General features: G+C 39.8%; 2 protein-coding genes and 3 non-coding genes across 10 annotated transcripts in view; all 5 read left to right on the top strand.

Moving 5' to 3' along the window:
• The window catches only part of ACADM (acyl-CoA dehydrogenase medium chain), a 39,319-nt gene extending 35,761 nt beyond the window's left edge, over nt 1-3,558 (top strand). For both annotated transcript variants that reach the window (XM_032155564.2, XM_032155563.2), the window contains 2 exons: nt 1,189-1,437; nt 2,745-3,558. In XM_032155564.2, the coding sequence (XP_032011455.1) occupies nt 1,189-1,437; nt 2,745-2,816 (321 nt within the window). In that variant the 3' untranslated portion in view covers nt 2,817-3,558. The remainder of the gene's footprint in view (nt 1-1,188; nt 1,438-2,744) is intronic.
• On the top strand, nt 2,051-26,831 carry RABGGTB (Rab geranylgeranyltransferase subunit beta). 5 transcript variants are annotated; one of them, XM_058439655.1, is made up of 9 exons: nt 2,051-2,077; nt 18,754-18,861; nt 20,420-20,617; nt 21,209-21,314; nt 22,662-22,714; nt 22,845-22,955; nt 23,567-23,692; nt 25,520-25,669; nt 26,256-26,831. In XM_058439655.1, exons 1-9 carry the CDS (start codon nt 2,066-2,068, stop codon nt 26,394-26,396), a joined length of 1,005 nt encoding a protein of 334 aa, XP_058295638.1. In that variant the 5' UTR covers nt 2,051-2,065; the 3' UTR covers nt 26,397-26,831. The 5 variants fall into 5 exon arrangements, with proteins under 5 accessions (XP_058295638.1, XP_032011447.1, XP_032011449.1 ...); XM_032155556.1 differs by lacking the exon at nt 2,051-2,077 and adding an exon at nt 17,449-17,523; XM_032155558.2 differs by lacking the exon at nt 2,051-2,077 and adding an exon at nt 17,534-18,046.
• On the top strand, nt 18,321-18,399 carry LOC116470056 (small nucleolar RNA SNORD45). The gene has a single exon (XR_004248486.1). It is a non-coding gene; the product is annotated as a small nucleolar RNA SNORD45 (small nucleolar RNA).
• LOC116470055 (small nucleolar RNA SNORD45) lies at nt 19,150-19,233 on the top strand. Its single transcript, XR_004248485.1, has one exon. It is a non-coding gene; the product is annotated as a small nucleolar RNA SNORD45 (small nucleolar RNA).
• LOC116470057 (small nucleolar RNA SNORD45) lies at nt 20,738-20,809 on the top strand. The gene has a single exon (XR_004248487.1). It is a non-coding gene; the product is annotated as a small nucleolar RNA SNORD45 (small nucleolar RNA).
• Nucleotides 26,832-27,307: the final 476 nt, after the last annotated feature.

The following is a 27,307-nucleotide window of genomic DNA, read 5'->3' as shown; positions in this document are numbered from 1 at the left end:
AGGCAGGTGGATCCCTTGAGCCCAGGAGTTTGAGAACAGCCTGGGAACATAGGGAGGGACCTCATCTCTATTTAAAAAAAAAAAAAAAAAAAAAAAGGAAAAAAAAGAGGCTGGGTGCGGTGGCTCACGCCTGTAATCCTAGCACTTTGGGAGGCTGAGGCAGGTGGATTACCTGCGATCAGGAGTTTGAGACCAGCCTGGCCAAGGTGGTGAAACCCTGTCTCTACTAAAAATACAAAAAAACAAAAAACAAAAAAAAAAAACCTGGCGTGGTGGCACACGCCCTGCTACTCGGGAGGCTGAGGCAGGAAAATCACTTGAACCTGGGGAGTGGAGGTTGCAGTGAGCCGATATCACACCACTTCACTCCAGCCTGGGCAAAAGAGTGAAACTCCATCTCAGAAAAAAAAAAAAAGAAAAGTCCCAGCTACTTTGGGGGCTGAGACAGGAGGGTCCTTGAGGCTGCAGTGATCTGAGATCATGCCATTGCATTCCAGCCTGGAAAACAAAGTGAGACCCTGTCTCGAAAAAAAAATTAGGCAAACTGAAATTGAAGGACATTTTACATAAAATAACCAATCAACGTTCTTCAGAAGTGCAAAGACATGAAAGATAAGGAAGGATTGAGGAATTATAATAGCCTGGGAAAGAATAAGGAGAAATAACTAAATTCAATGTATAATGGTGGAAAAAGAACATTAGTAGAAAACTTGACCAGATTTGAGTAAGGCTTATAGTTTAGTTGTTAATACTATACCAGTATTTAAGAAGAAATAACTAAACTCAATGTGTAATGGTGAAACCGAAAAAGAACAGTAGAAAACTTGACCAGATTTGAGTAAGGCTTATAGTTTAGTTGTAATACTATACCAGTGTTAATGTCCTGTTCTCGATCGTAGCACTATGGTTTGGTAATATGTTAACATTAGAGGAAGCTGGGTGTAACTTCTATAAACCTAAAATTAGTTCATGAAAAGTTTAAAAAATAAAAAGGTCAGGCACAGTGGCTCACGCCTGTCATCTCAGCACTTTGAGAGGCCTAAGTAGGAGGATTGCTTGAGGCCAGGAGTTGCAGACCAGCCTGGGCAACACAGCAAGACCCCATCACTATATAAATAAAAAAGCCCCAGGAAAAACTTTTACGTTTTCTCAGTAAATATCCTTTAACTTTTTTCTTTTTAATTCTAGCACCAAGCGATATCATTTATGCTGGCTGAAATGGCAATGAAAGTTGAACTAGCTAGAATGAGTTACCAGAGAGCAGCTTGGGAGATTGATTCTGGTCGTCGAAATACCTATTATGCTTCTATTGCAAAGGCATTTGCTGGAGATATTGCAAATCAGTTAGCTACTGATGCTGTGCAGATACTTGGAGGCAATGGATTTAATACAGAATATCCTGTAGAAAAACTAATGAGGGATGCCAAGATCTATCAGGTAAGGTTAAAGATGATTTTTTTGGTTTGCAAGGAGAGAGAATATTCATAAATGACAACGTGGATTTCTGATTATTTAGAAATTTTATGTCCCTAGTAGCAATAAATGACTGTCATATATGGCTGTGAGCTAGTTTTTGGAATTAATTAATAGAAAGAAGAATGTTATTTGTGATTAAGTCTGAAGAGAGAGTAGGCTAAAAAAAATGGTACAGACGTGTATTATGTTTGGATTAGATTTCTTTGAGTTTTAACAGATTAGCTAATTGTAACCCAAACTTTTCTCTCCAAAAAGTATGCATGTCATTTAAAATTAATTATTTTGATTTGAATCTTGCCCGACAACTATTTAATTTATTGTAACTATATTTGGAGTCAGAAACCAACATCAGGAGACAGTGATGTAGATTAATTCCAAACTAAATTGGTAGTCAAAAAAAGGAGGAATTCAGTAAAAGGAAATATAAATGTACATCTTCTCTACATGTGGCTTAAGTAATTACTTAATAATTACCACATTCTTGCTCCTCAGTATCTCTTCCCTTGCTCCCCCTACACCTAGCAAATTATTTGACTCATCCAGTCATTGGAAATATTGAATTCGAATCAAAATGCTAGAGTGAGAAGGAATGTTAGACATAGTGCGGCCTCTCCATGTAGACATGAAAAAGCTGAGGTCCAGAATTTGTGCCTTATCCAAAGTCACAGGTTTATGTGGTGATACCCTTCCTCTCCTAGAGCCTTTATAATTATTGCGATTACTATCATCAACCGTTTAGCTTTTCGCTGCCATCTGAGAAGATGAACTAACGAATGGCTATAGTTAGAAGTTTAGAATGGAAATAAGGTCTGACTCTTGAAATCCTTCCAGCATCTTTTTCTTTAGCAACTCTGTTCCATAGGCAGTGGGAGAAAAAAAAAAATTTAAGGGTGAGAATAAAAGACTGAGGGAGACAGCTAGCTAAGAACAGTTCAGAAAAGTTGGACACATATTTTGGCTACATTAAACTTTAGTTTTCCCAAACTTTCTGAAATGTAAATATATTTTCTTTTTTTATGTTTTGAAGACTCTTCTCCAAAATTTTGATAAGTGGCTTTTTATAATAACTTAAACCAATCTTTAGAGAACTCCATATTTTCAGACTTTCACAAAATCAGGTTTTGGAATCTGTAGAGGCTAGAGACCCTATGTATGGTTTGATTCGGTTTTATATTACAACACAGCTTATACTACTGTCTAAAATGTTGAATAAATCGAACTATTTATGTACTAAAGATATTTAACCTACACTTATATTTTTCTTGCAGATTTATGAAGGTACTTCACAAATTCAAAGACTTATTATAGCCCGTGAACACATTGGCAAGTATAAAAATTAAAAAAAATTACTGTAGAAACATTGAACAACTAAAACACAAGCCACTGTTTCAGCTCCAGAAAAGAGAAAGGGCTTTAACGTTTTTTCCAGTGAAAATAAAAATAAATCCTCTTATATTAAATCTAAGCAACTGCTTATTATAGTAGTTTATACTTTTGCTTAACTCTGTTATGTCTCTTAAGCAGGTTTGGTTTTTATTAAAATGATGTGTTTTCTTTAGTACCACTTTACTTGAATTACATTAACCTAGAAAAGTACATATGTTATTTTGATCTCTTAAGATTAATGTAGCAGAAATTTCTTGGAATTTTACTTTTGTAATGACAGAAAAGTGGGCTTAGAAAGTATTCAAGATGTTACAAAATTTACATTTAGAAAATATTGTAGTATTTGAATACTATCAACTTGACAGTGACTTTGTAGACTTAATGGTATTATTAAAGTTCTTTTTACTGCAGTTTGGAAAGCATTTGTGAAACTTTCTGTTTGGCACAGAAACAGTCAAAATTTTGACATTCATATTCTCCTATTTTACAGCTACAAGAACTTTCTTGAAAATCTTGTTTAATTATGAGCCCATATTTCACTTACCTTATTTAAAATAAATCAATAAAGCTTGCCTTAAATTTTTTTATATGACTGTTGGTCTCTAGGTAGCCTTTGGTCTATTGTACACAATCTCATTTCATATGTTTGCATTTTGGCAAAGAACTTAATAAAATTGTTCAGTGCTTATTATCATATCTTTCTGTATTTTTTCCAGGAAATTTCATTACTTCATGTAATAGTGTATATTTCTTGTATTTACTGTGATGAAAAAAAGTCGTTTTAATTTTGAATTGAATTAAGTTACCTGTTCATTTTTTATTACATTTTTAAAGACCTCAGAAAATATAAATATGAAATAATATAAGAACCCAAATCTCTGAATTTAATATTTCTTTGTAATTCTAAATATCAAATACTGCTAAACTGTGTTATACTAAATGGAGTGCTTTCTGACATCACATTTCATTCTCCAGTTCTCTGGCATCAACTGTGTCCTACCTTTTAATTCTGTTCTGACACTATGCAGCAGAGTTAGGCTCAATCCCATAAGGCTGCCCTCACTTCAGAGGCCAGTCACAAGTCCTGACTCCCTAAGCTACCCGTACTCTGTCCAACATGGCTGCAAATTCAGGTATTCCCATGACCCTGCCCTCAGGGTCGATAATTTGCCAGAATAGCTCACAGAACTCAGGAAAATACTTAACTTACATTTACCTGTTTATATCATAAAGGGTACAACTAGGAACAATTAATGAACAGGTGCATAGGGAAAGGTATGGAGGGAGAAGGGAGGTGCAGAGCTTCCATGCCTTCTTCCAGCATATCACCTTCCCTGCATGTCTCTGTATTCCTCAACTTGGAAGCTCCCCAACTCAAATTCAATAGTTTCCATAGATCTCAATCTCCAGTCCTCCACTCCTCCCCAGAGGACCAAGGTGAAAGCTGGAAGCTCCCAACTGTATTAGTCTCCTAGGGCTGTTATAAAAAATACACTGGAGACTTGGTGGCTTAAATAAATTTATTTTCTCACAGTTCTGGAAGGTAGAATTTCAAGATCAAGGTACCATGTGGGTTGTTTCTAGTGAGTCCTCTCTTGCTGCCTTATAGACTGCCACCTTCTGTGTCCCTACATGTCCTCTTCTCTGTGCATCATGAAGGGTTGGGGTAGGGGGAGCTCCTGTGTCTCTTTCTCCTCTTCTACGGACACTAGCCCTGTGAGATTAGAGCCCTGTCCTCATGACCTTAATTAACTCCCTAAAAGATCCTATCTTCAAGTACAGTCACATTGGGAGTTAAGGCTTCAACATAGGAATTTTGGAGGGACACAATTCAGTCCATAACATCACCCTCTAATTACTTAGTCCTTCTGGTGACCAGATTCCTCCTGAGATTATCTAGGGGCCCCACCCTAAGTGATCTCATATGCCAAATTCAGGTATGATTGAAAAGGTTTATAAGGAATAACAGAAGATAACTCCAAGAACTCAAGAAATTCCAAGGGTTTTAGGAGCTCTGTGCCAGGAACTGGGAACAAAGACCAAATAAATTTCTTATACTACATTAAATTACCAAAATAAAAATCGAATCTTTTGCAAATATAAAATATTTAAATGACATTTCCTCCATGCTCAATGATGAAATTTTATTTAAATGATACAACTTGAGATTGGTAAGGAGATTTAGAGAATTCTTAATTGGGTATTATGTAGAAAGGAGAAGTTAAATAGAATGTGTATATTTCAAATGCAAATTTGAATTTGCAATACAGAGGCCCAACCATTTCTAAACATAAAGCTTCTAGACATGGGCTGGGCGTGGTGGCTCGTGCCTATAATCCCAACACTTTGGAAGGCTGAGGTGGGAGGATCACCGAGGGCAGGAATTTGAGGCTTCAGTGAACTGTGTTGGCACCATTTATACTCCATCCTGTGTGACAGAGTGAGACCCTAAAAAGAAAAAAAGGGCCGGGCAAGGTGGCTCATGCCTGTAATCCCAGCACTTTGGGAGGCCAAGGCGGGCGGATCACAAGGTCAGGAGTTTGAGACCAGCCTGGCCAACATAGTGAAACCCGGTCTCTACTAAAAATACAGAAAATTAGCCGGGCATGGTGGTGGGCACCTGTAATTCGAGCTACTTAGGAGGTGAGGCAGGAGAAACGCTTGAACCCGGGAGGCCGAGGTTGCAGTAAGCTGAGATGCCATTGCACTCCAGCCTGGGCAACAAGAGTGAAACAACATCAAAAAAAAGGAAGGAAGGAGAGAAGGGATGAAGGAAGAGGGAGGGAGAAGAAAAGGTTTCTATACAAGATATAAATGTACTCCAAAAGAAGGGAGGGAGGGAGGGAGGAAGGAAGGAAGGAAGGAGAAAAGGTTTCTATACAAGATATAAATGTACTCCAAAGCCTTATGATGAGAATATTACAGTATCCTTGCTAATAAATATTAAGCACTTATATAATTTTGCATCAGTTAAGCCTTTTTAGTCACAAGTAACAAATGAATTTAAGCTACTTTAAGCAAATATGTATTTTAAGTATGTGGAAGTGACTCAGATCTGAAAGGCAGGAATGCAGTCAGTCTCAGGAAGGGACTAAAACCAGAATAGTCAGTCCTCAGGAATCCATGAAATATATATATAGTCTTCTGCTAACTCTCTACTTCTGTCATATTTTATTCATTGTTGCTCTATAGTCTAACTTTCTCTGCTTCTTTGATCCCACCATAGAATCAGACTTCACGGTAGCATATTTATATTTTGGATTGACCACCACATTTATAAGCTTGCTGACTAGGGCCATTACAAGAAGGAGGGTAGGTACAGTCATGGACTACAAACATGACTGTTAGTTGCCTCCATCAGTGAATTGATGGTTCCTAGAGAAAGCATAGTTTTACATGTGATCTGGTAGGTTTACCAGAATTTTAATGAATGTTTAAGGAATCTACCAGAGTCATCAATTTGCATAGAGGGAGAAGAATTATTCAGTGACTCCTCTGGATTAAAAAAAAAAAAAAGGGTTGTTGATATGGCTTCTAGAATTACAGCCATTAATTTGAATACATTATCAAATAGTACAAAGGGTCTTTGGAGATTAAAGATTAAATTCCACAGGCAACAGTGTTTTTTCTTTTCTTAATATGTGAAAGACTGTATTTAACTCATTGGATGAGGGAACTAGCCTCCACCCTGCACCTTTTCCTCCTGCTCTGGCCATGTCAGAGAATTTGAAGAGCAGATATAGGCAGTAATAAATGCTTAAAAGAATTTGCTAGGCTGGGCGTGGTGGCTCATGCCTGTAATTCCAGCACTTTGGGAGGCCGAGGCGGGCAGATCACCTGAGATGGGGAGTTCGAAACCAGCCTGACCAACATGGAGAAACCCTGTCTCTACTAAAAATACAAAATTAGCTGGGCATGGTGGCGCATGCCTGCAATCCCAGCTACTCGGGAGGCTGAGGCAGGAGAATCGCTTGAACTTGGGAGGCAGAGGTTGCAGTGAGCTGAGATCGCACCATTGCACTCCAGCCTGGGCAACAAGAGTGAAACTCCATCTAAAAAAAAAAAAAAGAATTTGCTAGTAGATTAACCATATCCTATAGGGCAGGGGTCCCCAACCCCCAGGCCACAAACCAGTAGCAGTCTCTGGGCCATTAGGAACTGTGCTGCACAGCAGGGGGTGAGTGTTGGGCGAGCAAGCATTACTGCCTGAGCTCCACCTCCTGTCAAATCAGTGGCAACATTAGATTCTCATAGGAGCATGAACCCTATTGTGAACTGCACACGTGAGGGATCTAAGTTTCGTGCTCCTATGAGAATCTAATGCCTAATGATCTGAGAATATTTTTATCCCCAAAACATCTCCCCTTGCATCCCCCACTGTGTCTGTGGAAAAATTATCTTCCACAAAACTGGTCCCTGGTGCCAAAAAGGTTGGGGACCACTGGTATAGGGCAATAAAACCTAATGGGACCATCTTTTCTACAGAGCAGAAATTAGTTGTAGTTAAGGTTCAGTTGCATTACTTTATTTATTTATTTATTTTTACAATTTAACATCTACATTTACAATTGTATAACAGTCTATCCAATAAAAAGACAGTGGTACATATCCCATCAGATAATATGCAGAGGATCAATTAGATAATACCTAGCGTTACCACTAAAGGGACACCCAATAATTTATCCTTTTTCAAGGCTTTGACAGTGTTTCTTAACAGTCTCTTACTTTTCATCAATAGGAATCTGCCACAAGTATTCCTGATCAGTGAAAAGCAAATTTCATTAGGTTTATGTGGATTATTTGCCTAGGTACAGCAAGAGTGTTCATTAGTCATGTAGATCTCCTCAAATTTACTTTGCAAATCCAGAACCATACAGTACTGAACAAATTACTAAGGCCACAGGATTAACTTCTGTCTGAAATTTTTCATCAGAGACCTCAAATTGGACTTTTAAAAGCCTCTATAGCTTGACATCCCAAGGCTGGGGAACCAAATCCAAGAAACTCTCCACTAGATTTCTCCTGTAGTACCTAAGAACTTGGGTGATCTCTCTCCTTAACGTCTTCAGAATTTGCTAGGGTTCCTGGCTTGCCGAGCATTGCTCTTCCTTACCACTTACGAACATTTAAGCCAGGCACTTTTCCAGTGTTATTGAGACAGCTTTGTAGGTATTGACTCTACATATAAAGTCAACTTGTTTTTAATAACGGACTTCTCATAACTGATTAAATTAGAATTATTTTCAAAAAGGACACTCTAGGTATGGCCCTCATGAACTAATCAATTATCCTGGTAAAAAGGAGGTCAGATTCCTTTTGAATATTGCTATGAAATAAAAGGAGATTCAGTACATTCCTGAATTCTGAGGGCTTAGAATCACAGGCCATTTAAAAATATCAGGGCTGGGTGCAGTGGTTTATGCCTGTAACCCCAGCACTTTGGGAGGCTGAGGTGGGAGGATTGCTTAAGCCCAGGAGTTCAAGACTAGCCTGGGCAAGATGGTGAGACCTCATCTCTACAAAAAATTAGAAAATTAGCTAGATGTGGAGATGCACACCTGTGGTCCCAGCTACACAGGGGGCTGAGTCAGGAAGATCTCTTGGGCCTAGGAGGCTGAGGCTGCAATGATCCATGTTCAAACCACACTACACTCCAGCCTGGGTGACAGAGCAAGACCCTGTTGCAAAAAAAAAAAAAAAAAAGGAAAAAGAAAATTTCAGTTTACAAAAGTGGAGTATACTAAATTGGAGTCAATAGCTTATGAAGAATTTTAAAGGGCTTCCTCATATACCATAAAAATAGAACACTGCATCAACAATATTCCAATAAATAACCATGATTAAGTTTCTCTCATCAGTTCCTTCAGTCCTGGGTAATTGTTCTGCTGGAAATTGGGTTGGTGTTCTGCTTTCATGAATCAGTCTGTTTCCAGAAGAGAGTCCTAGAAATGAAGACTCAGTTCACTGCTGTGGCTTGAAAGTTGTCTAAGCTATGTCTGCTCAGAAGCCTGTACCCATGACTTTTTTTTGAAGAATTTATCAGTAGTCCAAAGCACCTGGTTCTTTCCATGAGGCTCTAAGACTGCCCTTTCTTGAAAACACAAATTTGGCTTCTAGTTTATAGCAGAGCCCTTGAGCAAGCATCAGAATAGCACAGAAACTGTACATGGCCAAAGCTAAATGGTGTTTGATAAGGTTTGGCTCTGTGTCCCCGCCCAAATCTCATCTTGAATTGTAACCCTGGGGGTCATTTCCCCCATGATAGTCTCATGATAGTGAGTTCTCGTAAGATCTGACAGTTTTATAAGGGGCTCTTCCCCCTACGCTTTCTCTTCTTTCCTGCCACCATGTGAAGAAGGTCTTGTTTCCCCTTCACCTTCCGGCATCATTGAAAGTCTCCTGAGGCCTCCCCAGCCATGGAACTGTGAGTCAATTAAGCCTCTTTCCTTTATAAATTACCCAGTCTCAGGTATTTCTTTATAGCTGTGTGAAAATGGACTAATACAGTGTTAATTACTTTATTCAATATCAGAAAGAAAGAATACAATTCTTTGTTATAGCATAGCTACTACATTTCTTTGGAGGGGGATCATTTTTATTTGAATAAATGTAATAGAAAAGTAATCCTTTCTTAAAGGATTGGGTGGTAGACAGAATTTAAGAAAGGATTACTTTTCACTGAATATTTTCCTGTTAGGCAGCTGTTTTTTTGTAATTCTATGCATTCACAGATACATATTTTTTCCTTTGTTTCCCACATAAGTAGCATACTATATGGTTTGTTGCTTTCTTTTTATGTCTGTTTTCACTTGGTATATTTTTAAAACCTTCCCATATGTGTAGAGCTTCTTCATTCTCTTTAATAGCTGTATAAGGAATATACCATAGTTTAACCTTTTGATGGTCAATTAGCTTTGTTTGCTTGTTTGATTTTTGAGATGCAGTCTTGCTTTGTCACCCAGGCTGAAGTGCAGTGGTGTGATCTCGGATCTCGGCTCACTGCAACCTCTGCCTCCTGAGTTCACGCTATTCTCCTGTCTCAGCCTCTTGAGTAGCCGGGATTACAGGCATGTACCACCATGCCCAGCTAATTTTTGTATTTTTTTTTTAGTAGATATGGGGTTTCGCCATGTTGGTCAGACTGGTCTCAAACTCCTGACCTCAGGTGATCTGCCTGCCTCAGCCTCCCAAAGTGCTGGGATTACAGGCGTGAGCCACTGGGCCCGACCAATTAAAATTTTTTAAATCTTTTGCTATTACAAAGACTGCTCCTGTGGTTATTCTTGCACATAAGTCACTTCACTACCAAGGGGGTATATTCATAGGATAAATACCCAGGAATAGAATTTTCAAATGTAGTTCAAGAATTGGGCTGGGGGTGGTGGCTCACATTTGTAATTCCAGCACTTTGGGAGGCTGAGGCGGGAGGATGGAGGATTGCCTGGGCCCAGGAGTTTAAGACCAGCCTAGGCAACACAGGGAGACCCTGCTTCCTAAAAAAAAAAAAAAAAAAAAAATAGCTGGGCATGTTGATGCACACCTTTGGTCCCAGCTACTCTGGAGACTGAGGTGGGAGGATGATCTCTTGAGCCCAGGAGGATGAGTCTGCAGTGAGTCCTGATCCCACTACTGTACTCCAGCCTGGAGAACAGAGTGAGACCCTGTCTCAAAAATAATAATAATAAAAATTAAAAATGAATTGTTAGAATATATGCTTCCTACATATATTTCTATTTTGCTTACCACTGTACCCCCAGACCTTAGAATAATATTGGCATATTCTAGGCATTCAATACATATTAGTTGAATGAATTTATACAGCAGGAAGTTAGGTTTGTTTTTCATTCCTTCAGCAGTTATTAGCAATCTGAATAATGTTACTTTTTGGGTCTGATGCTTATATGATTATTTCAAGCATTGCCTTTCCCGGGATATCTGACCAATCCCTGTCTCCCTCTGTTGTCCCCTCTACCACAACTCTCTCCCATCTGATTTGGAAAAGGCACCTTTTCCATAGCATACTAAGCTTGCCTTTGTCAGAGAATTTGTCACAGATTATTTACCAACTATCTTTCCCACTAGGCTCCTTCAGGGTAGAAGCATTTCTTAGAGGGCCGACTACATAGCACATGCTTAATACTTAATGCTTATGTTTATGTAATGTAAATTTAGACGATTATCACTCTCTGGCTCTTGTCAGAGCAAATGCAAATGTTCTCCAGAGAAAAACACCTTCCAATTAGGCCCTAATTAATGAGCTGACAACCAAAAATCTTCAAAATAAATAACCCCAATTAGCATGAAAAAAAGTCAACTGAAAATTAAAAATAACACATTTGAGACCTTGATATGGTTTGGATCTGTGTCCCTACCCAAATCTCACGTTCAACTGTAATCCCAATGTTGGAGGTGGGGCCTGGTGGGAGGTGATTGGATCACGGGAATGGTTTCTAATGGTTTAACACCATCCCCTTGAACACTGTCCTTGTGAGTTTTCGCATGAGATCTGGTTGTTTAAAATTGTGTGGTGCCTCCACCCTGCACCTTTTCCTCCTGCTCTGGCCATGTAAGACTTGCCTGCTTCCCCTTCACCTTCTGCCATGATTGTAAGTTTTCTGAGGCCTCTCCAGCTGTGCTTCCTATATAGCTTGCCGAACCATGAGCCAATTAAACCTATTTATCAATTATCCAGTCTAAGGTATTTCTTTATATCAATGAGAGAACAGACTAACACAGACCTCAAGACTCCAGATATTAGAATGATCAGATAAACAGTACAGTTGGCCATACTCTGTTTCCGTGGGTTCAGCATCTGTAGATTCAACCAACCTCAGATAAGAAATACTCACGGGAAAAAAAATTTCCACAAAGTTCCAAAAAGCAAAACTTGAATTTGCCACATGCAAGTAGTACCCTGAATCCACACAAACAGAGTGATATGTAGGCATCTTATTAGATATTATAAGTAATCTAGAAATGATTTAAAGTATATGGGAGGATGTGCATAGGTTATATGCAAATACTATGCTGTTTTATACAAAGGACTTGAGCATCCTTGGAGTTTGGTATCTGCAGGGGTTCCTGGAACCAGTACCCCTGCAGATACCAAGAGAAAACTGTATAAAATAACTCAACGTGAAAGATGTAAAGAAATTCGAAAAATCACACAATGGAAAACAATAGGAATCTATAAAAACAAAAAGGTAGATCTGAAAAATAATCAAATGGAATCTGAAATAGTATTTCTCAAGTTTTAACATGCATAGGAATCCTTGGGGAGCTTACCAAAATGCAGAATGCGATTTGGTAGGTCTAGGATGTGACTCAGACTCTGCCTTTATAATAGCTCTCAGAGTGATTTTGATGCTGCTAGCCCATGGACTTTAAGTAGGAAAAGAATACTAGCTTATAGATAGGAATAAATTACCCAGGATGCATCACAGAAAGACAAAAAGGTGAAAAATACAAGAGGTGAAGAAATGAGAAGGATGCAACAAGAAAGTGTAACATGTCAGTCAGGTTCAGTGGCTCACTCCTATAATCCCATTACTTTGGGAGGCTGAGGCAGGCAGATGACTTGAGGTCAGGAGTTCGACACCAGCCTGGCCAACATGGTGAAACCCTGTCTCTACTGAAAATACCAAAAAATTAGCCAGGCATGGTGGTGCACGCCTGTAATCCCAGCTATTCAGGAGGCTGAGGCAGGAGAATCACTTGAACACATGAAGTGGAGGTTGCAGTGAGCCCACATCGCACCACTGCACTCCAGCCTGGGTGACAGACAGACTCCATCTCAAAAAAAAAAAAAAAAAAGGAAGTCTAACATGTCAACTAAAGTTCCAGAAAGGGAGAATGTTAAAAGAGAGAAGGCCAACTCTACATTTGCAGGGCCTGGAGCAAACTCGCAAATACGCACACCCACATACCATATAAGATATATTTAACAGTTAAAAGTTAATACCCAAGCTAATCCACAGTTAAATAAAATATGCTCGGGTGGGGCATGGTGGCTCACATCTGTAATGATTGTACATCTAGGAAACCCCATTGTCTCAGCCCAAAATCTCCTTAAGCTGATAAGCAACTTCAGCAAAATCTCAGGATACAAAATCAATGTGCAAAAATCACAAGCATTCTTATACACCAATAACAGACAAACAGAGAGCCAAATCGTGAGTGAACTCCCATTCACAATTGCTTCAAAGAGAATAAAATACCTAGAAATCCAACTTACAAGGGATGTGAAGGACCTCTTCCAGGAGAACTACAAACCACTGCTCAATGAAATAAAAGAGGATACAAACAAATGGAAGAACATTCCATGCTCATGGGTAGGAAGGATCAATATCGTGAAAATGGCCATAGTGCCCAAGGTAATTTATAGATTCAATGCCATCCCCATCAAGCTGCCAATGACTTTCTTCACAGAATTGGAAAAAACTACTTTAAAGTTCATATGGAACTAAAAAAGAGCCCACATTGCCAAGACAATCCTGAGGCATCATGCTACCTGACTTCAAACTATACTACAAGGCTACAGTAACCAAAACAGCATGGTACTGGTACCAAAACAGATATATAGACCAACAGAACAGAACAGAGCCCTCAGAAATAATGCTGCATATCTACAACTATCTGATCTTTGACAAACCTGACAAAAACAAGAAATGGGGAAAGGATTCCCTATTTAATAAATGGTGCTGGGAAAACTGGCTAGCCATATGTAGAAAGCTGAAAGTGGATCCCTTCCTTACACCTTATACAAAAATTAATTCAAGATGAATTAAAGACTTACATGTTAGACCTAAAACCATAAAAACCCTAGAAGAAAACCTAGGCAATACCATTCGGGACATAGGCATGGGCAAGGACTTCATGTCTAAAACACCAAAAGCAATGGCAACAAAAGCCAAAATTGACAAATGGGATCTAATTAAACTCAAGAGCTTCTGCACAGCAAAAGAAACCACCATCAGAATGAACAGGCAACCTACAGAATGGGAGAAAATTTTTGCAACCTACTCATCTGACAAAGGGCTAATATCTAGAGTCTACAATGAACTCAAACAAATTTACAAGAAAAAAACAACCCCATCAAAAAGTGGCTGAAGGATATGAACAGACACTTCTCAAAAGAAGACATTTCTGCAGCCAACAGACACATGAAAAAATGCTCATCATCACTGGCCATCAGAGAAATGCAAATCAAAACCACAATGAGATACCATCTCATATCATTTAGAATGGCAGTCATTAAAAAGTCAGGAAACAACAGGTGCTGGAGAGGATGTGGAGAAATAGGAACACTTTTACCCTGTTGGTGGGACTGTAAACTAGTTCAACCATTGTGGAAGACAGTGTGGCAATTCCTCAGGGATCTAGAACTAGAAATACCATTTGACCCAGCCATCCCATTACTGGGTATATACCCAAAGGACTATAAAGACATGCACACTTATGTTTATTTCGGCACTATTCACAATAGCAAAGACTTGGAACCAACCCAAATGTCCAACAACGATAGACTGGATTAAGAAAATGTGGCACATATACACCACAGAATACTATGCAGCCATAAAAAATGATGAGTTCATGTCCTTTGTAGGGACATGGATGAAGCTGGAGACCATCATCTCAGCAAACTATCACAAGAACAAAAAACCAAACACCGCATGTTCTCACTCATAGGTGGGAATTGAACAATGAGAACACATGGACACAAGAAGGGGAACATCACACTCCCGGGCCTGTTGTGGGGTGGGGGGAGGGGGAAGGGATAGCATTAGGAGATATACCTAATGTAAATGACCAGTTAATGGGTGCAACACACCAACATGGCACATGTATATATATGTAACAAACCTGCACGTTATGCACATGTACCCTAAAACTTAAAGTATAATAATAATAAAAAAAATAAAATAATAGTTGAAGAAAAAGAAGAAAAAAAAGTCAGGAAACAACAGATGCTGGACAGGATGTGGAGAAATAGGAACACTTTTACATTGTTGGTGGTAGAGTAAAGTAGTTCAACCAATGTGGAAGACAGTGTGGTGATTCCTCAGGGATCTAGAACTAGAAATAGCATTTGACCCAGTGATCCCATTACAGGGTATATACCCAAAGATTATAAAGACACATGCACACGTAAGTTTATTGAGGCACTATTCACAATAGCAAAGACTTGGATCCAACTCAAATGTCCATCAATGATAGAGTGGATTAAGAAAATGTGGCACATATACACCTTGTAGTACTATGCAGCCATAAAAAAGGATGAGTTCATGTCCTTTGTAGGGTCATGGATGAAGCTGGAAGCCATCATTCTGAGCAAAGTATCACAAGGACAGAAAACCAAACACCACATATTCTCACTCATAGGTGGTAATTGAAGAATGAGAACACCTGGACACAGGGCGGAGCCCATCACACACCGGGGCCTGTCATGGTGTGGGGGAGGGGGGAAGGATAGCATTAGGAGAAATACCTAATATAAATGATGAGTTAATGGGTGCAGCAATCCAACCTGGCACATACATACCCATGTAACAAACCTGCACGTTGTACACGTGTACTCTAGAACTCACAGTATAATTAACAAAAAAAAGTAACTTCCAATATTTTTACTATTAGCACTCTCTGAAGAAGTGGTGGTGGTGGTGGTGGTGGTGGTGGTGGGGAGGGTGGCCTGTGTGTGTGTGGCAAGGAGGTGGGGCGGGTACAGGGCTGGACCTTGAGATAGACAAGGCAAACAGGAAGGAAATGTGAACATTTCATTAATATGCATTTTAAAAATATTCATTGAACACTTACTACGTGTAAGCAGGCATTCTACTAATTAACAGCCATTTCAGATTTTCGGAGTGCAAAGGGCCTCAAGAACAAATGTTTTTTTGAGACATGGTCTCGTTCTGTCTCACACCCTGCAGTGCAGTGGCATTATCACCGCTCACTGTAGCCTCCACCCCCTGCCCCACAGCTCAAGTAATTCTCTCACCTCAGGCTCCCCAGTAGCTGAAACCACAGGCTTGGGCAACCACGTCTGGCTCATATTTTTATTATTTGTAGAGACGGGGGTCTTGCAACATTGCCCAGGCTGGTCTGGATCTCCTGGAACCGCCTTTGCAAAATTATAACTGAGGAAATTATGGCAGTGAAAGAAATCAGACCTAACCGACTCCATCTTGCTTCTAACTTGTTTTTGAGACTAGTCTCGCTCTGTCCCCCAGGCTGGAGTGCAGTGGCGTGATCTCTGCTCACTGCAAGCTCCGCCTCCCGGGTTCACGCCATTTTCCTGCTTCAACCTGGGGAGTGGATGGGACTACAGGCGCCCGCCACCACGCTCGGCTAACTTTTTGTATTTGTAGTAGAGACGGGTTTTAGCCGGGATGGTCTCGATTCCCTGACCTCGTGATCCGCCCGCCTTGGCGTCCCAAAGTGCTGGGATTACAGCGTGAGCCACCGGCCGCTTCTAACTTTTTTTTTTTTTCGTAGGGGGACGGAGTCTCGCTGTCGCCCAGGCTGGAGTGCAGTGGCGCGATTTCGGCTCACTGCAGGCTCCGCCCCGCGGGGTTCACGCCATTCTCCTGCCTCAGCCTCCCGAGTGGCTGGGACTACAGGCGCCTGCCACCTCTCCCGGCTAAGCTGTCCTTGTTCATTCCTGAGCCTAGGCTGAACCAACTTAGGAAGGAATTCGGTTTATGGTTTGACTCTGAAACAAAATTGATAATATCCCTTTCCCAAAAAGACCGCTTTCTTGCCTGGGGACCAGTCTGCCTTTGCAGAACTAACAGATTAGGACAAGATTAGAAATTACAGTTTGGAGGTCATGCAGCCTCTGGCTCCAAGTGTCTGAACCTCCCCAAATTGCTCCTGGGGATAACATCACTATTGTAAAATCTAAGATAAGTTCTTGAGATATTTTGCAGACCCTGCTCTCCATGGATCAGCTGAAACCACCCAGATTGGTAATTTGGCTCAACCAGTTCTGCCATCCTACCCAGGAACAGAAAACAGCAAGAAAAACTCAACGTCTATCCACTATGAGTCCATCTCCAACCTGACCCATCAGCACTCCCTACTTCCCAAGCCCCTAATCGCCAAATTATCTTTAAAAACTCTGAATACTTCTTGGGGAGACTATTCGAGTAAGAATAAAACTCTGGTCTCCCGCACAGCCGGCTTTGCATGAATTACTCTTTCTCCATTGCAAGTCCGCTGTCTTGATAAATGGGCTCTCGGTCAGCAGCAGGCAAAGTGAACCCCAATGTTGGGTGGTTACACTCCTAGGCTCAAGCAATCCTGCTGTCCGGCTTCCCAAAGTGCTGGGATTACAGGCGTGAGCCACCGCGTCCAGCTAGAACAAATGATTTCTTAAAAGCAACTCAGATATTTAAATATTATTTAAAACTGTTTCTAGACAAATCGGAATGACTATGGCACAAGATTATGGTCCCCGGACTTTGGACTCAGGCAGTGAGGACACCTATGAGCGATCAGTGGGGTCCTAAGGCAGCCGTGGAACTGCTCTGCCTTGCAGGCAAAAGTGTGGTCAGCTATATCGGAGCGCGATGGGGGCCTGAGAGGCGCATCTGCGCAGGCGCCCGGGTCCTAAGTCTACCCAGTAGCTGACCCTGCTCTCTCTTTTCCCCGTTAGACATGGTAAGTGTGAGTTTAGCGCTGCTGTGCGGGTGGGTTGGTAGCAGACATGGTAGGGTAGGGTTAAGCACACTGGTCGCCTTAGGATTGGTTTCCTGGTGCTGGAGAATGGTTAAGACACAGGCTTTGGAAGGTTTTTTGAGTGTGAAATATTACTCAGCGTTTTCTGCAGACCTCGCGGGCAATGCCGCTTCTAATTTTATCCAGGCCTTCTGTAGGGAGGGCCTGTTAGAGTTGAGCAGCCCGATTTCTTAACCCCTCTAAAAAGCTGTGGCTGATTGGTGGCTTTGTTTTTTTTTTTTTGGAGGGGGGGTGTCAAGGACTTCTTTAAAATCGTTAGCGATGTGGTCTCGCTCTAAGATTTTTAATGGGATCAGAGGAAAATTCGGTACTTAATCACTTCCGGTAATCTTCATGACCTGTTATAGTGACTGCAGTGTACTCTCAATGAGGAAGATATAGATACGAAAAGAACTAGAGCCGCATCACATGGGGACTTCTGCAAATACAGAGACTCGGATTAAAGGTGGAGAAGATGGAGCTAAAGGAACTGCTTATTTAATACATTTGAACAACTTTTGGGGTACTTAGAAGGTGCTTTGAAACCTGCATTTAATTAAGCAAGAATTCGCTTGCAAGTTAAGGGTTAGATTTTTTTATTTTTAAAAAATATGCTTTCTGCCACATGTAAACCGTAAGTTGTCCTGAAATGATAAGCTTTGATATTGTATGGTGTTTATTTTTTACTTATCTTTTTGAATGAAAAGTGAACAACAAGAAATGCTGGTGGTAATTTTTTGGGTCAATGATGAGTTGGCATGTATTCTGAATTTAAAGTTGATTATTACTACTTTAGCTCTAGAATTACTCTGAGACCTGAAAATTACCTGAATCGTGACTAAGACGGAGCCTGAATGATTTAAGTTCTTTTTTGTTGGATACAATTTGTTGTTTTTTTTTTTTTTTTTTTTTGGTTTTGTTTTTGAGTCGGTCTCCCGTCGCCCAGGATGGAGTGCAGTGACAGAACCTCAGTTCACTGCAGCCTTAATTTCCCTGGCTCAAGCGATCTTCTACCTCAGCCTCCCTAGTTAGTTACAATTTTTTAGTGGAACGTTTTCCTATTACAAGATGAAATCAAGTGAAAATTGAGATGTATGTTGAATCTATGCTGTGGGGCAGAAGAACATTGTAAAGGTAAACATTGATGAGATTACCGCTTTTTTATTTTGAAAGGGCACTCCACAGAAGGATGTTATTATCAAGTCAGATGCACCAGACACTCTGTTATTGGAGAAACATGCAGATTATATTGCATCCTATGGCTCAAAGAAAGATGATTATGTATGTATAATTTTTTTTATGTTGGAAAGTTTATTTTAAAGAAGTGTGACAGTCATAAGCAGTGAGACAGTATATTTTATGTCTTAAAATGGCATCCAACTCCATGCAGAGAACTGAGGATGTGCTGTGCCTTTGAACTTCAGTTAAGTGTACTTTGGACGTCTGAGGTTGTGGGCTTACTAGAATCGCAGTTTTTACCTATACTGAGAGGGCTTGCCAGACAAAGTAGATGAGGGTTTGAGGTACAAAACGGGTTTCCCTTTTTGTAGTTAGGGGTAATACTTTCAAGGTCAATGATGTGTTGGCATGTATTATCTGAATCTATTGCTGATGTGTAATAACACTTTAGCTCTAGAATTACTCTGAGACCTTGAAAAAGTTTTACCTTAAGTTTTTAAATTTCGAGGAAAACTCTGGGACAATCTTAGCAAAAAGTAGTAAACAACTTAGTTAAGAGTAAATGTTTTTCCCTGTAGTATCCAAACTCAGTTGTCTTAATCTACCGATTTGTGGGATATATGGTATGTATTAATTTTTTACTTAAGTGTTAGGTTCCCATAACCTTGAAAATACTCTAGTAGCAGTCATGGAGTTAAGGCCATATGGATGGGGCTGGACTCGTTTCTGCCTTTAGCTGCTATCTATCTTTATGCCCTGAATTTGGGTTAGTAGCAAACTAAGATGCACCACCTGTTAAAAAACTTCTTTTTTTCCTTTTGGGAGATATAACCTCACTTTGTTGCCCAGACTGGAGGACAGCGGTGCGATCTGGGCTCACTGCAGCCTCCACCTCCTGGGTTTAAGTGAGCCACCTGAATAGCTGGGATTACAGGTGCATTCCACCACGCCCAGCTAGTTTTTGTATTTTTGGTAGAGACGGATTTTTGCTATGTTGGCCAGAGTGGTCTCAGACTCCTGACCTCAAGTGATCTGCCTGCCCCAGCTTCCCAAAGTGCTGGGATTACAGGCAGGAGCCACCACCTAGCCACAAAACTTCTTAAAATATAATGCATTGTTGAGTGTGGGAAAAATTTGTTTCTGGAATCCTAATACTAATTTTCATGTATCATTGATTAGCCACTTTTATCTGGGCTTAAACATCTTTGGCATGTTTAGGGCATTTTGATTTTTCATGTAGTTATATAATTTACTAATAGATAATAGGTTTTGTACAGAGTCCACATTAAAATAGATGTCTGATAAATATGGTATAGGTACTTGGAAAGAAATACTCTCCCTGAACTTCACTGATGAAAAAGGTAGATGTTTTTCTGTCTCTGGCTCATGGGAGAAACTAAAGCCCTGTTTGTATTGTCAGCCATAGATGAACTAATCCTGTGCTTCTCAGATAATTATTTTTTTCTGATAATAGTTGTGTCTGAAGATGGCTTCTAACATTGAACAGCACAGATTTTAAACTCACTACTGATTAGTGCTATTAAGGTCAGGAGAGGGAAAAATAGCAGCATGGCTAATGAGTTACCTTTGTGTTTAATTAACTCTTTATAACTTGTTACCAGTTCAAATGACACATTTAAGAAATTGTGTATTATTTTAGGAATACTGTATGTCTGAGTATTTGAGAATGAGTGGCATCTATTGGGGTCTGACAGTAATGGATCTCATGGGACAACTTCATCGTATGAATAGAGAAGAGATTCTGGCATTTATTAAGTCTTGCCAACATGAATGCGGTGGAATAAGTGCTAGTATTGGACATGATCCTCATCTTTTATACACTCTTAGTGCTGTCCAGGTAAATACTAATTAAAATTGCAACGATCTTGATAGTATGTTCTCTTACTTCAGAGTTGGAAATTGGAACTGTATCAGGATTTGGTCAAAAAGTTTTGTTACAAGTGAAGCTGTCCTACAAGGTCAATGATGTCACGGCATGTATTAGCTGAATCCAAAGTTGATGTGAGTTCTTAAATTACACTGAGACCTTGGAGGGTAAAATTTTTATCTTCAGTATGTGTAAATACTGTAAAATAGCTAAATGGAGCTATTTGATTTTGATATTAGTGAACATCTACCTGGTGGTTTAAAGTCTTTCTGGTACTGGGTGCTAAGATGGGAGGATCAGGACTTTGTGTGTATGTGAGTTAGTATACTTGAGTATCTTGGAATGCCAAGTTAAAATTTATATGTAGAAAAATTTTACTTTAAAGATTTGGGTTTTCTTGATAATATCTAATTTTATTCAATAACAGGAGAGTCTGCATATTTGAGAAAAGATTATACACAGAGACAAAAGGATGTGCTTGACAACTCAAAAAGAGTTGAGCATAAGATCATTAGAAGAAACCTGAAAGGGGCATTTACCTAATACTTGTCTTTATTGCAGATTCTTACGCTGTATGACAGTATTAATGTTATCGACGTAAATAAAGTTGTGGAATATGTTAAAGGTCTACAGAAAGAAGATGGTTCTTTTGCTGGAGATATTTGGGGTAATGTCAGATTTAGTCCATTCTACCCAATACCAATATTAAAATGTACTGGTTTTGCTAGTAACCAGTTTATAAGTTTTTCATCTTTTCAGGTCCCACTAAGCAGCTGGTCTAACTGGAGTTAATGGTCTGCTGGAACTTCCAGCATGCACTGTGGTAGTTATATCAGCATACAGGAGCACTGGAACAGAGGGGGCCAGTCTAAAAGATAAGGTAGGTGGAATTTTTTTCCCCAATATTTGGTGGCTTTGTAAAGTTTTTTAAAAACTACTTGCTGGAAAGGGAAAAATATTAAAAAAAAAAAAAAAAAAAAAAAACTTTACAAACTTGCTGAATATTTGAGTGGAGGGAGGGAATAGAATTTTATTTGATAAACGTAGATAATCTCTGCTTTAGGGATGAACACAGTGCAGGCCAGAGAGACCAGCTGCTTCATGGGATGTGAAAAATCTACTTTTATAAAGTAGGGTAAGTTTATTTGCATTATTAGAAATTGACTAATACTTTTGGTTCTATTCGTTTTCTTCTCTTTCTGGGCATTCTTTAAGCAGCTTAAGATAATTTGCTGTTACTCTTTTGTGGCAGGGTCTTGGCTCTGTCCAGGCTGGAGTGCAGTGGTGCAATCACTGCCCACTGCAACCTTGACAGTCCACGCTCATGATCCTCAGGCCTCAGCCTCCTGAGTAGCTGGGACTATATAGGCTCATACCATCACAGGCAGCTATTTATTTGTGTATTTATTTATTCTGGGGGACAGTTGCTGGGGCTGGAGAGCTCTGTTGCTCAGGCTGGAGTGCAGTGGTGCAATCTTGGCTCACTGCAACCTCCACCTCCCAAGCTCAAGCAATTTTCCTGCCTCAGCTTCCAGAGTAGCTGAGACGTGCACCACAACACCTGGCTGGTTTTTGTATTTTTAGTAGAGCTGGGGTCCCCTGGCCTCATGTGATCCTCCTGCCTCGGCCACCAAAAGTGCTGGGATTTCAGGCCTGAGCCACAGTGCCCAGCCCCACCTAATTTTTTAAAAAAGTTTTTTGTAGAGATGGGGTCTCACTGTGTTGCCTAGGCTAGTCTCAAACTCTTAGGCTCAAGTGATTCTCCCACCTCAGCCTCCCAAAGTGTTGGAATTATAGGCAAGAGCTACTGTGCCTGGTCAATTTGCTGTTATTTTTGACAAAGGAATTTTCTTGGGAAGTAAAGGCACTTCAGATTTAGGTTTCCTCCTGACTACCCTAAGGTAAAAGTTAAGCTTGAACTCCATTTAAAGGGGTAGTTGTGCAGTGTTTGTTTTTAGATGACTCATGTATGATTTGGTAACACCTGCCTTGATTTGATCTCTTTTTATTATAGGAGAAATTGACACAAGATTCTCTTTTTGTGCAGTGGCAACTTTGGCTTTGTTGGTAAGCTTTGAATATTTGATTGAAATGATTAAAGTTCATGAATACTGTGGAATTTTTTTTTTTTTGAGTCTGATCTGCTGAATACTCTGGAATTTAACAGGCATTTTTTTTTTTTTTTTTCTGTTTGTAGGGGAAGCTTGATGCTATTAATGTGGAAAAGGCAATCGAATTTGTTTTATCCTGTATGAACTTTGACGGTGGATTTGGTTGCAGACCAGGTTCTGAATCCCATGCTGGGCAGGTAATTTATGAACACAGATGAAAATATGTGTTGTCATTTTGGAAGCAAGTGTAGTAAAATAGGAAAATGGGTTATTTCAGTGTTTGTCAAATACACATAAAGTTAATTTGACTGTAATAGGGCATCTTACATAAGAATTGCCTAATTGCTATCATTACTTTGCTTTATATACTATATACCTTTCTCTGTCAGTGGATTCCTCTGACCTAAGCAAACATAAGTGGGTTCATAAGCACCAAAACACATTTGTTTTCCATTAATTTCTCACTAACCATACAGATTAAAAAAAAAAAACACACATTTTTCTTTCCTAAGATAAATGATGAACCTCTTTTCTTTTGCCAGAGAACACTGAATATGTGAAGGGATGGCTGTGAAATACTAACCATGAAGAAATTTTGACAATAATATTTCAGTGCAGAATTGCATACTAGTAATAGTATGCTTGGATTTTTTCAGATATGTGGTATTAATACATGTTTGGAATTTTAAGTGTCAGATCAAGAAGAAAAACTTTAGATATAAAGTGGTGTTTTAATAATTTGAGTAGTTTTATCACTTTTACTGTCAAGAAATTATTATACACATATACTTTATGTCTGTAATTTTAGATCTATTGTTGCACAGGATTTCTGGCTATTACAAGTCAGTTGCATCAAGTAAATTCTGATTTACTTGGCTGGTGGCTTTGTGAACGACAGTTACCCTCAGGCGGGCTCAATGGAAGGCCGGAGAAGGTATTGTTTGATAAGCCATATTCTGCTAGCTTTAGAACCTTGAGTGAATGCTGCTGGTTTGTCTTGCCTGTTTCTATATTGTAAATTGGCCATGAGCTTATTTATTACCTTTCCCTGTTGCAAATTTTCAGTAATACGTCCTACTAAAAGACTCCCCTTGACAAAAGTAGACCCCCATGAGTTGAAATACTCATTGATCCTGATGTCCATTTCCAGGCAGTCTTATTCAGAAATCTCCATGTTTAAGGACAGTTCATTTTGGCAAATTGGATTTTTTTAAAATTAGACCTCAGAATTTTTGTTTGCAATCTTCTTATTTAAGGAATACCCAGATAATTTGGTTTGGAGAGAGGATTATTATTAGATTTTCCTCCACATGATAGGTCTCTCTTTATCAGGTCTGTAAGGGACAAATAGTGAAGAATACTCATTTGCAACTATGTAATTGTCCTGTAGAGCAAGTGCAGCCATAAGTGGTAAGAAATGAATGGGTATGGCTGTGTTCCAATTACAATTATTATGGATGGATATACTTGTATTTCATATGTCAGAACTATTTTTTTTTTTTTTTTTTTTTTTTGAGATGGAATCTTGCTCTATTGCCCAGGCTGGAGTGCAGTGACACCATCTTGATTCACTGCAACCTCCGCCTCCCAGGTTCAAGCAGTTCTCCTGCCTCAGCCTCCCAAGTAGCTGGGACAACAGGCGCACGGCTAATTTCTGTATTTTTATTAGAGACGGGATTTCACCATATTGGCCAGGCTGGTCTCAAACTCCTGACCTCGTGATGTGCCTGCATCAATCTCCCAAAGTGCTGGGATTATAGGCGTGAGCCACCGCGCCTGACCCAGGACTATTTTTAAATGATTTATAAATGTAAAAACTATTCCTACACTATAGCCTAGGTTGGACTCAAGGATTGTAGCTTGCTGTGCCCCTGCCCTCTGAATGGGACGTGGTGGTACAGTAGCTGGGATTACAGGCATACACCACCACGGCCGTCTAATTTTGTATTTTTAGTAGAGATGGGGTATCACCATGTTGGTCAGGCTGGTCTCAAACTCCTGACCTCAGGTGATCTACCCGCCTCAACCTCCCAAAGTGCTGGGATTACAGGCGAGAGCCACTGTGCTCGGCCTGTATTTTTCTTTTTAAACCTTAGTATTTCTGAATAACAATGGGTGGAGAAACACCTGCAGTAGCTGTCTACGATAGAGTGAAATAAAAAGCCTGAGGAACTGTCAAGGGAAAAATGGGTGGCCGTGGGGAGCACCGGGGCCTGCGCTTGCACACAATCTAGGGCAGCTTCTAATGAGTCTATGAGTTATTCAGGGATCTCATTAAAATGAGATCAGCCTTGAGTGGGATTTTCTTCTTTATAGACTTCTGTCACCATATTTTGAAGAGCAAGGGTTTAGTTGATTTTAAGCAGGTGTGTACCCACCTGGACAGTGCTTGTAGAAAAACAGAACTATACCCATGGATTTCATGATGATACTACTAGCTTCTTGGTTAAGGGGCTGAGTTAGGCATTCATTGCAGATGGAAACAAGGTAGATGGCATGCTTATCAGTGAGTACTGAGATATTTAGCATGGTTACCTATGAATTGGAGTTTGGCCTCTTCTTACCCATTAATTGATTATCTTTCATTCTAAGCAAGTATTTAATACGCTGCATGTCAGTATATCCCTGGATTTCGTCCCTCCACATGGTTTGACACTTTGAACATCGGATTACCTAAGTGAGACTTAACCCACTTTTAAATTGTTCTCAAAATTAGGGAAATAAAAGAGAATGAAATTGTGGCAACTTTTTTCTCTCCTAGTTACCAGATGTATGCTATTCATGGTGGGTCCTGGCTTCCCTAAAGATAATTGGAAGACTTCACTGGATTGATAGAGAGAAACTGCGTAATTTCATCTTAGCATGTCAAGATGAAGAAACGGGGGGATTTGCAGACAGGCCAGGAGATATGGCAAGTAATATTTCTGACATATTTCTTTTTTTGTTTTTTGTTTTTTTTTTTTTGAGACGGAGTCTTGCTCTGTCGCCCAGGCTGGAGTGCAGTGGCGCGATCTCGGCTCACTGCAACCTCCGCCTCCCGGGTTCACGCCATTCTCCTGCCTCAGCCTCTCCGAGTAGCTGGGACTACAGGCGCCCGCCACCACGCCCGGCTAATTTTTTGTATTTTTAGTAGAGACGGGGTTTCACCGTGGTCTCGATCTCCTGACCTCGTGATCCGCCCGCCTCGGCCTCCCAAAGTGCTGGGATTACAAGCGTGAGCCACCGCGCCCGGCCTCTGACATATTTCTATGAATTATTTCAGTGTTGCATTACTTCATGGCTCCATGGATTTCCAGGGTGGCATTCTGAGTGTTGCTTTGAAAGCAGTTTTTTTTTCTATTTATTGTAGAATGCATGAAGGATATAGAACAATCTTACAGAAATTTCTTGTCACTTGTTGCTAACAAAATTAGTATATGGTAAAGGTCAGGTATTCATAATTTGAAGTTAAAGAAGTTTTCATTTTGTAATCTGTATATAAATTCTTTTTTAAATAGGTGGATCCTTTTCATACCTTATTTGGAATTGCTGGATTGTCACTTTTGGGAGAAGAACAGATTAAACCTGTTAATCCTGTCTTTTGCATGCCTGAAGAAGTGCTTCAGAGAGTGAACGTTCAGCCTGAGCTAGTGAGCTAGATTCACTGAAGTGAAAGTTGCATAGTATAGTTTTGCCATTTTAACATTTCTGTATTTGAAGTGCTTATCGAATCTAAAAACGACTACTGTTAATATTTTGTATATTGTGTTAAATTAATTTTAATAAATTATATAATTATACATATTGTAAAATAAAGACCAGTATTTTATTTTCTGCTTTTTATTCTGAAGTCCTGTTATTCTGACTACAGTTCTTTGTGTATATTTCTGTGTCTGTTATGTTCAATAACTGAGCTAACGTAAAAGAACTCTAGGTTTCTACTTGATTTTTTTCCCCCATGTGTATCTTTCATGTGTTCTATAGCAAGTTGATGTAAAATGGTTTGTCAACAAGAATGTTAACTGATGAAAGTGGATAGAACCCATACATGAATTAAATGATGCACAAAATAAATGGCTGTTGAAATTTGGAAATGATGATAGGTTTGAATATGGTTATTCTGAATTGGTCACAGACTTAGGTTAAATGGCAATCTACCATCTTAAAATGGGGTTGTGATTCGGACTGTACTTTTTTTTTTAGCATTTTATGTATCAGAATTACCCAAAGAAGGGGTTGTCTTCAAATAAGGAAACATTAACGGGTAAGTTGATGGTCGCCACAGTATTTTTTTGCACCTGTCTTTTTCTTAAAAAGCTAAAATGGGTACAATCACTCTGTTTTATTTTTTTGTGATGGAGTCTCTGTTGCCCAGGCTGGAGTGCAGCAGCACAATCTCAGCTTACTGCAACCTCCGCCTGCCAGGTTCAAGCAGTTCTGCCCCAGCCTCCCGAGTAGCTAGGACTACAGCTGCACACCACCATGCCCGGCTAATTTTTTGTTACTTTAGTACAGACGGGGTTTCACCATGCTGGTCAGGCTGGTCTCCAGCTCCTGACCTCGTGATCCG

The sequence above is a fragment of the Hylobates moloch genome, unplaced genomic scaffold, assembly GCF_009828535.3.
Source record: "Hylobates moloch isolate HMO894 unplaced genomic scaffold, HMol_V3 SCAFFOLD_5, whole genome shotgun sequence".
NCBI lineage: Eukaryota > Metazoa > Chordata > Mammalia > Primates > Hylobatidae > Hylobates > Hylobates moloch.
The sequence above is the reverse complement of the archived record's forward strand: the minus strand, read 5'-3'. Positions and strand labels throughout refer to the sequence as shown.